Raw genomic sequence first — 12,434 nt, forward strand, 5'->3', positions numbered from 1 at the left:
TTCCTATTTTGGGGACAAAAAGGACCGGGGCATGGAACAGGAGGAAGACAGAAAAGTTAGAACTCCTACACCAAAAGCTTCCAAGAAAAGAATAAGCTGCTTACAGGCCAGAGAGGAGCTTAAGAAGGATTTTGAAAACCAAATAAAAGAAGTGGAGGAAAAATTGGGAAGAGAAATGAGAATGATGCAAGAAAATTATAAAATGAGAGTCAACAACCTGACTGAAGAAAATAACACCTTAAAAAATAGTCTAACTCAAATGGCAAAAGAGGCTCAAAAAGCCAATGAGGAGAAGAATGCCCTAAAAAGACTAATTTACCATATGGAAAAAGAATCTCAAAAGCTCACTGAAGAGAATCATTCCTTCAGAATTAGATTGGAGCAAATGGAAGCTAGTGACTTTATGAGAAATCAAGATACTATTAAACAGATCCAAACAAATGAAAGAATAGAAGGCAATGTGAAATATCTCATTGGAAAAACCACTGACCTGGAAAATAGATCCAGGAAAGATAATTGAAAAGTTATTGGACTACCTGAAAGCCATGATCAAAAAAAGAACCTAGAAATCATCCTCCAAGAAATACTCAAGGAAAATTGTCCTGATGTTTTAGAACCAGAGAGCAAAATAGAGGTTGAAAGAATCCACTGATCACCTCTTGAAAAAGATCCCAAAAAGAAAACTCCTAGGAATATTATAGCCAGGTTCCAGAGTTCCCAGATCAAGGAGAAAATATTACAAGCAGCCAGGAAGAAACAACTTAAATACTGTGGAAACACAATCAGGATAACACAGGATCTGGCAGCTTCTCCATTGAGGGGTCAAAAGACTTGAAATATGATATTCTGGAGGTCAAAGGAGCTGGGATTAAACCAAGAATTACCTACCCAGCAAAACTTAGTATCATGTTTCAGGGGACAATGTGGTCATTTAATGGAATAGAGGACTTTCAAGCATTCTTTTTTTTTTTTTAAGCAATCGGGGTTAAGTAACTTGCTCAAGGTTACACGGCCAGTTATTTCTGGGTGTGGTGCTGAGTGTCTGAGCCCGGGATTCGATCTCCAGGTCGTCCCAACACTGGAGCCGGTGCTCTTACTCGCTGAGCCACCTGGCCGCCCAACTTTCAAGCATTCTTGATGAAAAAAACAGAGTTGGATAGAAAATTTGACATTCAGATACAAGAAGCAAGAGAAGCACGAGAAGGTAAACAGGGAAAAGAAATCATAAGGAACTTATCAAAGTTGAACTACTTACATTCCTACATGGAAAAACAATAATTGTAACTTATGAAACTTTTCTCAGTATGAGAATAGTTGAAGGGAATAGAAATGTGTGTGTGTATGTGTATGTATAGGACCAGTTGAATAGGAAGGGATAATATTTAAAAGGTGAAATTAAGAGGTGAGAGACCAATATAATGAGAGGAGATGGGGAGAGAAAGAATGGGGTAAACTATCTCATATAGAAGAGGCAAGGGAAAACTGTTGCAATGGAGGGGAAGAACAGGAAGGCAAAAGGGAATGAATCAACCTTATTCTCACTGAACCTATATTAAATTGCTTATCTTCCCTGTAAGGGTGGGTGATGAGGTAGGGAAAGAATCTGGAATTCAAAGTTTTAAAATCAAATGTTTAAAAATATATATTATTATTATTTTACATGTAACTGGGAAATAAGATATACAGGCACTGGGGCATAGAGATCCACCGTGCCCTACTGGAAAGTCAGAGGGAGGATGGGGGAAGATATTGGAGAGAGCAGATTGGGGGAGGGGATATTCAAAGGGATCGCTTTTTTGGGGTGGTAGATAGGGGAAAATGGGGAGAAAATTTGTAACTCAAAATCTTGTGCAAATGAATGATGTAAACTAAAAAATAAACAAGCTACAAAGAAAGAAAGAGCAAGCTGTGTTGCTCACCTGGCCAGTTCCAGTTGGGTCTCCATTACTACTCACAGGGGCTGTTGCTTGTTCTTCATTCTCAAAGAGGACAATGACATCAGGTTGGTGGTACCATGACATGCAAGTAAATTTGATTTAAGTAAGGGAGGGCTGTGCAATGTCACCAGCCTCACTCTCTTCTCTGGAACCATCTGGGTTCAGTGGCAAGATATAGATCGGGGTGACTAGGGGTGACCCTTGGGGGTGCTATACTGACCATATAAAGGAAAGATTAGAGAACTCATATTCAGTGAATAAAGGCAGACAGTAGAAAAGGGATTCTTGCTACATGCCTCCTGCCAGCAGTTGTGTGAATAGAGCACTGGGCTTGGAATCAGGAGGATTCATCCTCATGAATTGAAATCTGGTCTCAGACACTATCTGTATGACCCTGGATAAGTCACTTAACCCAGTTTGCCTCAATTTCCTCATCTGTAGAAGGAAATGTCAAGCCACTGTAGTATATTTGCCAAGAAAACCCCCAATGGGGTCATGAAACCTCCCTGACTCCAGGTCTATCACCTTCTCTACCTAGCTGCCTCAATGAAATATAGCATTCATTTTTACAATTTAAAAAATTACCCAATATTTAGTTTTTATTTCTTCCACCTCTTCTAAACCCCACGGAGGGAAAAGAAAGGAAACCAAACTTTCATCGTAAATATTCATAGTCAAGCAAATGAAATTCCTGTATTGGCCCTGTCCAGAACCATATGTCTCATTTTACTCACTTCTCTGTCAACAACTGAGTAGAATTATTCATCATCTGTCATTTGGAATTTTGGCTAATTATTGCATTGATTAGAGTTCTTTAAGTTTTTTGAAATTGTTCATTTTTACAACATTGTTATACTGTAAGTTGATCTCTGGTTCTGATCACCTCCCTCAGCAACAGTTCACATAAATCTTCTCAGGTTTCTCTAAAACTGTCCTCTTTACCATTTCCACCTCACAATAGTATTCTATTATACTTGTATACTGTTATGTGTTCGGCCATTCCCCATCTGATAAATACACCCTTAGATTCTATTTCTTTGCCTCCAGAAAAAGTAAATATTTTCCAACTGATAAGTTGAAGCATTTGATTAATTGAGTAGTGGATTTGGAGTTAAGAAAACCTGAGTTCAGTCCTGCCTCAGATACTTATTAGGCCCTGAGACCCTGGGCAAGTCACTTAAACACTGCCTACCTCTGTTTCCTCATCAAATTGGAGATAATAATATCACCTACCTTACAGGATTATTGTAAGAACTAAATAAATTAATATGTGTAAAGCACTTTGTAAACCTTTGTAACAGTTAAAATTAGGTAAACCGAGGCACAGAAGTTCTGAGTATGATCAATTTATTGTTAAAATGAAAATCTACCTATAAATAGGATCCCAGTTTCCTTAGTGAGCTGAGACCCCAAATGAAGGGGACAGTTTTCTTTTATAGGGTCTCAGAGAGTACAAAACAGGGTAGGTGACGTCATTGCATAACTGAATCACAGGGAATGATATGATTGGTTATAGATGTGAGGTGCAGGGAGCAACATGATTGGTTGGAAGTTTCATAATGGAGGCTAACAATGACCCCTCCTTCCTTCCTTGTGACTAAGTGCTCATTGTCTGGGACCCCCTGCAGAGTTACTGATAATGACCCAGCCTTGGAGACAACAAACCAGACATCCTTGGTGATGTAAAGATATTAGGCCCAGCTTCCTTTGTTCATACGCCTTCCCAGAGGCCAGTTAAATTCCTTGAGGCAAGAATTGCTTTTTGAACATAACTCATTATAGACCAGCTGAATTCTGAACCAACTTCAGAGACAGAGACCCATGACTTATCAATTACAGAACAAAATGAATTATAGAACATAAGCAGTTACAGGACAAGCTCAATCAACTGTAAATAGGATCAGTATCAATCATTTCAACTTAAAGGGCTATATTCAGTTCACTTAACATTCATTAAGGACCTACTATGTTCCAGGCACTGTGCTAAGCACTGGGGATATAAAAAGAGGTAAAAGACAGTTCTTAGCCTCAAGGAGCTTACAGTCTAAGGATGTCTCTATATACTTTTATATGCATGTTATTGTTAAATATGAATTCTTTCCCTCTTTTTTGGATCTCTTTGGGCTAAAGGCTTAGCAGTGGTATCAGAGAGTCAAAGGCTACACACAATTTAGTAACTTTGGGGGCATAGTTCCAAATTACTTTCCAGAATGGCTGGACTAATTCACACTTCCACCATCAGTGAGTGCTTTCGTCTGTCTGTTTCTATGTATCCCCACCAACGTTAGTCTTTTCCTTTTTATTTTTGGTCAACTTTTCCAATCTGATGAGTGTCAGAACCCCAGGATTATTAATGATTTTTAAAATATGGTTGTTGATAGCTTGGATTTCTTCCCTTGAAAACTGCCTATTCATATCCTTTGATCATTATCAGTTGGGTGAATGTCTCTTATTTTATTTTTTTGGAGGGGGGAATGCAAGGCAATTGGGGTTAAGTGATTTGCCCAAGGTCACACAGCTAAAGTGTCAAGTGTCTGAGGTTGGATTTGAACTCGAGACCTCCCAACTTCAGGGCCAGTGCTCTATTCACTGAATGTCTCTTATTTTAACAAGTTTGAATCAGTCCGTTATACAGGATGTCCCCAAAGTCTGGATACATAGGAAATCTCTTTAACTATGCATATTTTCAAGAAATGAAATGAATGAAATTTTCAACAACATTTTACTTAATTAGCATACATTTTAGCCATGATAATTTCATATGGAATAAAAGCTTTTATTAGCTATTGGGGACTATTTTCCATAATAATGAGATTAATTAAATTAAATTAATTAATGAGATTTCTTATGTGTCTCCTTTGCTTTCCTATGAAATCTCATGTATGCTAATTAAATATATAGCTTGTTTATCTTGCTAAAGACACCTTTATCAGAAAAGCTCACTGTTGAGCACATTCTTCCATCTGTGCCATGCAGCTGACTAAAACTAACCATGGTTAAATAAAGCTACCCTGAAGCCTAATGCATTTCCCTTGTTGTTCAGTCATTCAGTCATGTCTGACTCTATGACCCCGTGGACTATACATAGCATGCTAATAACCCAGTCAGGTCTTCCGGACTCCAGACACAGCGCTCTCACTGAGCTACCTAGTTGCCTTAATCTGTTTTTACCTGATGACATTTAAGTGTGTTTCTTCCTTTAGGCTGTCCTGGAGAACAACCTCTCTTCTGAAATTGCCAGCAAAATCAATCTGGTGGATCTGGCAGGCAGGTAATTGTGGTTCCCCTGTGGGGTCTCAGGTGTCACTTCCTGGTGGAGACTGTCTGAGGCAACTGCCATGCTCACATTCCTATTATATTACTTGTGAACTTTGGCAGGGCTTTTAGCTTTATATACCTTGCAGACATCCTGAGGAAAGTATAAAAGAAACAAATTATTTGGAAACTTAATTAACTTGTTGCTGAGATTCCATCTGGGTGGGTGGAAGTCACAGGGTTACCAAACCTTCCATCTCTGCTGTGGAACTGGCCAGAAGGGAAATCAATTGACAAATTTTTACAGGGGGGACATTAATACTGTCTGTGATGTATTGGTAAGGAATCCTATTCTTGAATTCCTGGACATCAAGAATGTTTTTTTTTTCCCTTTGTGTTCCTAGCACCTCACATAGGGTACTCATTTTAAAAATGCTTATTGATGGATTTATTGATTACTTGCTATTCTAATTTGAGGGCCCTCATGACTACATATAGACAAAAAAAATCTTGAGTGATGGGTGCCCCCTAACTACTGGAAGATTAAATGAGGCAAAAGTTCTTTTTTTTTTTTAACTGCTTAGCAATTTATGCAACCAGGACTTCTTTTTGGGATCATGGGACCTCATAAATCCTCTTGTTGCTCTATTGTTGCCCTACCTATTGGCAATGAGGATTCTGAAGCATAGAGAAATGACTTGTCCCAGGTCACACTGGTAGTTAGTAGCAGAGGTGGCATTTAAACCAAGTCCTGGGCTCCAAATTTAGCCCTCTTCCATTGTACCTAAGAGAGACTTTATGAAGCATTCAGGGATTGCAAAGAATTGAGGTATCCATTCCTAATCTTGCATCCTTCCTGGCTTGTTTTTCAGTGAAAGGGCAGATCCCAGCTATTGTAAGGACCGGATCACTGAAGGTGCCAGCATTAACAAGTCCCTGGTGACTCTGGGCATTGTCATCTCTACCTTAGGTAACGCTCCAAAGGCCTGGATCACTAAGTGGGGGAAGAGGGAGCCTTCTGAGAGTCCCCAGCAGATCTTTCTGTCACTCTTCAGTGAGGATGAGGGCAATGGAAATAAATAGCTACTGCTTAGAGGAGAGCCTCAGTTTCTTTTTAGGGATTCTTTTCCAAAGATGGATTAACCATACAGTCTCTCTGTTCCAGCCAAGCAGGCCGACTTGATGTTCTCTCTGTACCAGGAATTGTTGGTTTTGGCTACTTGGAATCTCTGGCTTTCTTCAGCTCACCTCTAGCAAGAGATTTTTCCTGATTCCCTCAGCTTGCTGTCTTCCTTGCCCTCCCTCAACCTTGAAATTTACTTTTGTATTCCTCTTATCTGTGTACATTTTGTTTTTCCTAGTAGAATGTAAACTTCTTGAGGACAGGGACTGTTCCAGTTTTTGCCTGTGTATTTCCAGTGCCTAGCACTTAATGCTTAATGGTTTCAGATATAAAAAATTGCTCATTCATTTTGTAATTTTGTAATACACTGGATTACAGTTGGGGCCATCTCCCCAGCACTATATTTTCATTTTTAGAGGAATTAAGCAAGCAGTTAATACAGCTTGCTTCCTGCAGGACAGGAGTCAAAAAGTCCTTGAGAAGGCTAAGAAATGAAATGCTTTCTTTTGAATTCTTTAATAACCTTATTTACAAGATGTGATCTGCTTTTTAATTTTCTTTTTTCTTCTGTCTTCTTTTTGAAGCGCAAAACTCCCAGGTGTTCGTCAGTTACCAGAGCCCAAATAGCACATCCAGTGAAGGTGGAGACAGTGGGAGCCTCAGCTCTCCCTCAGTGGCTGGCAGTATTGGCGGAGTCCCTCGAAAGCAATCGTACATCCCCTATCGGGACTCTGTGCTGACCTGGCTGCTGAAAGATAGTCTAGGAGGCAATTCCAAGACCATCATGGTAGCCAGTGAGTGTGAGACTGGGTCAGCTCTGTGTGTAAGGGCCACGTTCTGGCCCAGAGGGATGGGCAATGTCTGCCCAGGCTGTGCCCATTTTCCTAGTTTTTAAAAATTCACGTGTTGGGCTATTAGTGGCAAGATCTCCAGTAGGTAGATTGGAGATAGTAGGATACATGAGGTTTGGAGGGGTTAATAATTTTAACTTTCTTCTCCCTCCTTCAGCTGTGTCTCCTGCAAACTCCAGTTACAGTGAGACCATGAGCACACTGAGATATGCATCCAGTGCCAAAAACATCATAAACAAGCCACGTGTGAATGAGGTGAGCTTATCTGAAACACTGGATAGGAGTGGTAGGTGCCACTGATGGTACTGCCCTCTGAGGTTGGCCTGAGGTCTCATTTCTACACTTCTGTATCTTGTCCTCTTGCTTATTTCTACCTTGCCTACACCCCAAGTCTCTATTGGTGGCCAGGCAGTTATTCCCAGATAACAGCCTTGGTACCAGAAGAGGAGGGACTTAAATATTTTCTCCCAGGGTGACAAGACTTTCACCTCTGAGCTTGACCTTGCTAACATAGCATTTTTTTTTTATAAGACCATGCCTTTGAAAACCCCCAATGTACTTTAATTTCAGGAAAGAACATTGTAAATTTCTGGGTGCCGCAGAAATTCATTCTGTATTTGTTCTTGTTTTATGTGTTTTAGACTATTTTCCTCCTCAGTTGCAACCCTTTTGCTATTTCTTTGTATATTATGACCTAGAAGGGGAGATCTTAAGGATGGCTAGATAATTTAGATGAATCTTGAATGAAAAAATTTCAGTAATTTCTAAAGGCTTCTTTAATTATTTTAGTGAAAAATTCTAGTAATGTTTCATGAATTATGTGGCAGAAAGTATTTGCTCACTGAGTGGTTGAAGTTGTGATTGCTGGTTGGCTGCATGGACCTGGAAACCTGGCACGGCTCATCCCTAGTCCTTTTTGTTTTAGGATGCAAATGTAAAATTAATTAGAGAACTTCGGGAAGAAATCGAAAGGTTGAAAGGCATGCTCCTGAGCTTTGAACTGGTATGTGGGATACCCAGAAGCTTCCCCTACACAAGCAGGAAATTCCTCATGAGAGAGCTCCAGCTGTATTCTCCAGTCTTCCATGCTGGTAGTGTTATGAGAGAACAACCGTGTAGTTGCTCCTCTGGCATCATTACTGGGGTCACCTAGGGCAATGAGGAAACATTGCATGCATGCATGCATGTGTGAGTAGATGGGTGGAAGGTATAGGGGTATGTTTCTCTGAGTTTGTTAGTAATTGTGTGAGGAGAAAAACTTTCCCCTCATCTGATTATATGTACCTTTATTAGCTTTTCTCTTACTTCTGATTTTGGAGAGAAATTCTCCTTTCTTCCTGCGTCTTCCCCCACAAGAATGCTTGGAGGTTCCTTCTGAACAATGGCCATCTCTGCTCCCTTTGTTTGCCCAGGGGAATTTGGGTCCCTTCACAGATGGAAGGAATGGAAACCTTAAGGAGCTGGTTCTCCATAATGAGATGAAGGTGAGTGTTTTTGATGGGATAAGGGACAGGATTTGCAGTAGAGAGGGTTGGTCCTTGTGATTGTCCATCCCTTCTGGGGTGGGGCTCTCTTTAGTTTGGGTGGTAGTTTCCAGCTCCATCGTTTTACCTGGGAGTGTGTGTTTCTTTTGTGACTTTCTTACTGTTTCTGATCCTTTAAGGGGATTGTGGAGTCTCCTTTTAGGAGTCATTACACTCAACTACAGAGGAAGGGCTTATTTTCATTTAACCAAGCAGTCATTCAGCAGATTTTATTGAATGCCCACTAAAAACAGTGCTCTAGGACTTGATCTCTTCCCCTCAAGGAGCATATGATCTAGCTAGGGAGACAATTTGAAAACAGCTGAATGCTTAGCTACAGATAGGAAGCACAACATGAAGGTACTATATTTACCAAAATATCCCTAATAGCACTTTTTTGTGATAGCAAGAATACTGGAAACAAACTGGGTGCCAATTGATTGGAGAATGCTGAAGAAATTGCAGCTTGTGAGTGTTAATGAACTATAAAAATAACAAATATGGGGAATGCAAAGAAACATTAGAAAACTTGTACAAGCTAGTGTAGAGTGAAGCAAGCAGAATAAGGAGGGTAGTATACACAATTGCTACAATAATGTAAAACAAATACTAAAATTAACCTGGATGCTTAGTAATTGTAATGATCAATTTCAGAGAAGAGATGAAGAAATAGATCTTTCTTTTTATTGGAGATCTGGGAGACCACAGCTATGAAATGTTGTTTACGCTGTCAGATGTAGTCATTGTGTTGGCTTTGTTAAGCTTTTCTGAGTTGCAAGGAAGATCTTTGTTAGAAGGCTTTCTTTTTGAAGGGGAGAAGCTATATCTGGAAACAACTATTGTGTTAAAAAAACCCAAAATATATCAAAACTTATTCTTAAAAAAGAAATGTAAAAGGGAATTACTATGAAAATTTCTTTTATATGCAAAATCATTGAGAAAATGGAGAAACCACTGAGTTTGAAATAATCAGAAGGCTTCATGAAAATGGGACTTGAGTCTTGAGATAGGAGAAAGGCAAATGCCCTGATATTTTGAAAAAAAAGTTACAAAGGGCCAGTGACCTTGTCTTCAATTCCTAGGAAAATACTGGAATGGATAATTAAAGAAACGGGCAAATTTTTAAAAATGTATTAATTAAATTGATAAAATAAACAAAAATTATTTTAAAAATAATTATAGAAAAGGGCAGCCAGTGGTGTAGCAGATAGAACTATAGAACTATAGTCCAGGAGTCAGGAAGATGTGAGTTCAAATATGGTCTCAGACACTAAGGTAACCTCTCCTTGCCTCAATTTCTTCATTTGTAAAATAGGGATCATAATAGCACCCAGGACTGTTTCTTTTTTTTTAAGTTTATTTATTTATTTTTAGTTTTCAACATTCATTTCTTTGAGTTTTATATTTTCTCCCCCTCCCCTCCCTTCTCCCTTTCCAAGACAGCATAAAATCCAATATAGACTCTATACATATTTTCCTGTTAAATATAGTTTCACATTAGTCATGTTGTATAGAAGAACCAGAATGAATAGGAGGAACCATGAGAAAGAAAAAGACAAAACAAAAATAAAATAGTCTGCTGCACTCTGCATTCAGACTCCATAGTTCTTTCTTCTGGATGTGGCTGGCATTTTCCATCGTGAGACTTTTGGAATTATTTTAGGACCTTGCATTGCTGAGAAGGGCTAACTAAATCTGTCAAAGTCAGTCATTTCACACTGTGGCTGTTACTGTGTACAATGTTCTTCTGGTTCCGCACATTTCACTGAGCATCAGTTCATATAAGTCTTTTCAGGTTTTTCTGAAGTCTGCCTATTCATAATTTCTTATAGCACAATAGTATTCCATTACATTTGTATACCACAACTTGTGCAGCCATTCTCTAATTGATGGGTGTACCAGTAATGCAATATTCACCATGGTAGCTATGAATATGCTTGTGTAGTTGTGATTCACAAAATATAACAGGCTCTCCACATGGAGGACAGAACCAAAGCATTTATTCAGATAACAGAAAACTGAGTCACAAAATCAGAAAGTCAAAATCATTACAGTAAACACGAAGTTGGTATACATAGTCAATGCAGTGAACACTCACATTCCCAAACCTTCAAAACAAAACAGGCTCCCTCAAACAAGGATCCTCCTCTCCTCACTCACAGTAGCTTCTCAGCCTCCACACTGCTTGCTCCCAGCAGTTCTCGTTCTTGGCAGTTCTAGCTGGCTCTCAGAAGTTTTCAACAGCTCTGGCTGGCTCTCAGAAGTTCTTAGCAGCTCTCAGAAGTTCTGGCTCTCTAGCTTGGGCTTTTCCTTATATATGGTATTAGATCCTCACTGTTCTGCCCCTTCCTGTTACATCAGCAAGTTCATCCCACTGTAGGATTCTCAAATTCTGGATCTTAATACTTGACACAATCATGAACTTGAAACAAGGTGCTAAGTACTTCTTTGCTTGCCAATACAAGAGGCATGGAAGATCATCAAATCCCATTACCTTTACGATGGGCATCTAACCAGGACTGTTTTGAGGACAAATGAGATGCTATTTGTAAAGTGCTTGGTATAGCTTCTGGCATATAGTATGTAAAAGTTATTCATATTGTTGCATTATTGTTATTATTATTATCATTATTATTAAATGTTGGTGAACATCCAAAAGGAAAGCAGTCATTACAAAGAGCCACCATGGCTTTATCAAGAATAGGTCATGGCTATATAATAGGCTTGACTATATATGCTATGGCTATATAATAGGCTATAATAGGCTTACCCCATTTCCTTTTTTGACAAGATTATCAATTAGACTAGTAGATGAAGATAATATTATGGATCTGGAGTATTTAGGTTTTAGCAAGACTTTTGATAATGTGTCTCATACTATTCTCAAGGATGATCAAGACTGGTCATAGCAAACTCAAATGGAAACACAGATCTCTAAACCATATGTAAAAATCTCTGTGGGCTGCATATTGACTTAGAAAACCACATATTAACATTATCTCTGTTCCATTGTATTTTTACTTATTTTGTTAAATATTTCCCAGTTATATTTTCATCTGCTCTGAGCCACACTTTGGAGTCTTGATGCTACAATGCAGTCTGCTCTGATCTAAATCAGGAGTTCTTAACCAGAAGTCTGTGAACTTCTTTTTAAAAATATTTTGATAATTTCACTTAAATATAATTGGCTTCCTTTATAATCTTTTGCATCTTATTTTATGCATTTAAAATTCATTCATCTATTTATTTATTTTTGCATTTTATTTTAAATATTATTATAGAAGATGTCCAAAGACTTCACACCATCAGAAGGGTCCATGGCACAAAAATTGACTTTACTGTAGATGATAATACATTTATTAGGTGGATTCAGAAATGGTTGAATATCCTGAACCAAGGAATAGTAGTTAATGGTTCAAAATCATCATGAAAGGAGTTCTCTAGGAGTATCCTAGAAGTCTGAAATATGTGCTTGACCTTGTTGCTGTTTAACATTTTAATCAAAGTCTTGGTTGAATGCGTTGATGGATACAAAGAGTGAGGGATGACTGACAAACCAGGTGATAGAGTCAGTCTTGATCTTGATAGACCAGAGAATCTAGCAAAATGAAATCCAATAGTGATATAGTTAAAGTCTTACCCTTGGATGCAGCATGGCCCACTGAAAAGAACCCTGGCTCTAGAGTCCAAGGACCTGGGTTCAGATTTCTCCTTTGATGCTTGCTACCTTTTTGACCTTGGGCTT

At 38.8% G+C, this 12,434-nt stretch overlaps 1 protein-coding gene across 1 annotated transcript in view; it reads left to right on the forward strand.

The window, feature by feature from the left end:
- STARD9 (StAR related lipid transfer domain containing 9) overlaps positions 1–12,434 on the forward strand; it is a 146,729-nt gene that overhangs the window by 88,383 nt on the left and 45,912 nt on the right. The window contains exons 9-14 of the mRNA XM_069105668.1: positions 5,141–5,208; positions 6,065–6,162; positions 6,900–7,109; positions 7,324–7,421; positions 8,092–8,169; positions 8,579–8,650. Of these exons, the coding sequence (XP_068961769.1) occupies positions 5,141–5,208; positions 6,065–6,162; positions 6,900–7,109; positions 7,324–7,421; positions 8,092–8,169; positions 8,579–8,650 (624 nt within the window). The remainder of the gene's footprint in view (positions 1–5,140; positions 5,209–6,064; positions 6,163–6,899; positions 7,110–7,323; positions 7,422–8,091; positions 8,170–8,578; positions 8,651–12,434) is intronic.

Source organism: Petaurus breviceps, unplaced genomic scaffold (assembly GCF_028583685.1).
Source record: "Petaurus breviceps papuanus isolate PSGF00001 unplaced genomic scaffold, PetGlider_PUasm1.0 77, whole genome shotgun sequence".
In the NCBI taxonomy this organism is placed as follows: Eukaryota; Metazoa; Chordata; class Mammalia; order Diprotodontia; family Petauridae; genus Petaurus; species Petaurus breviceps.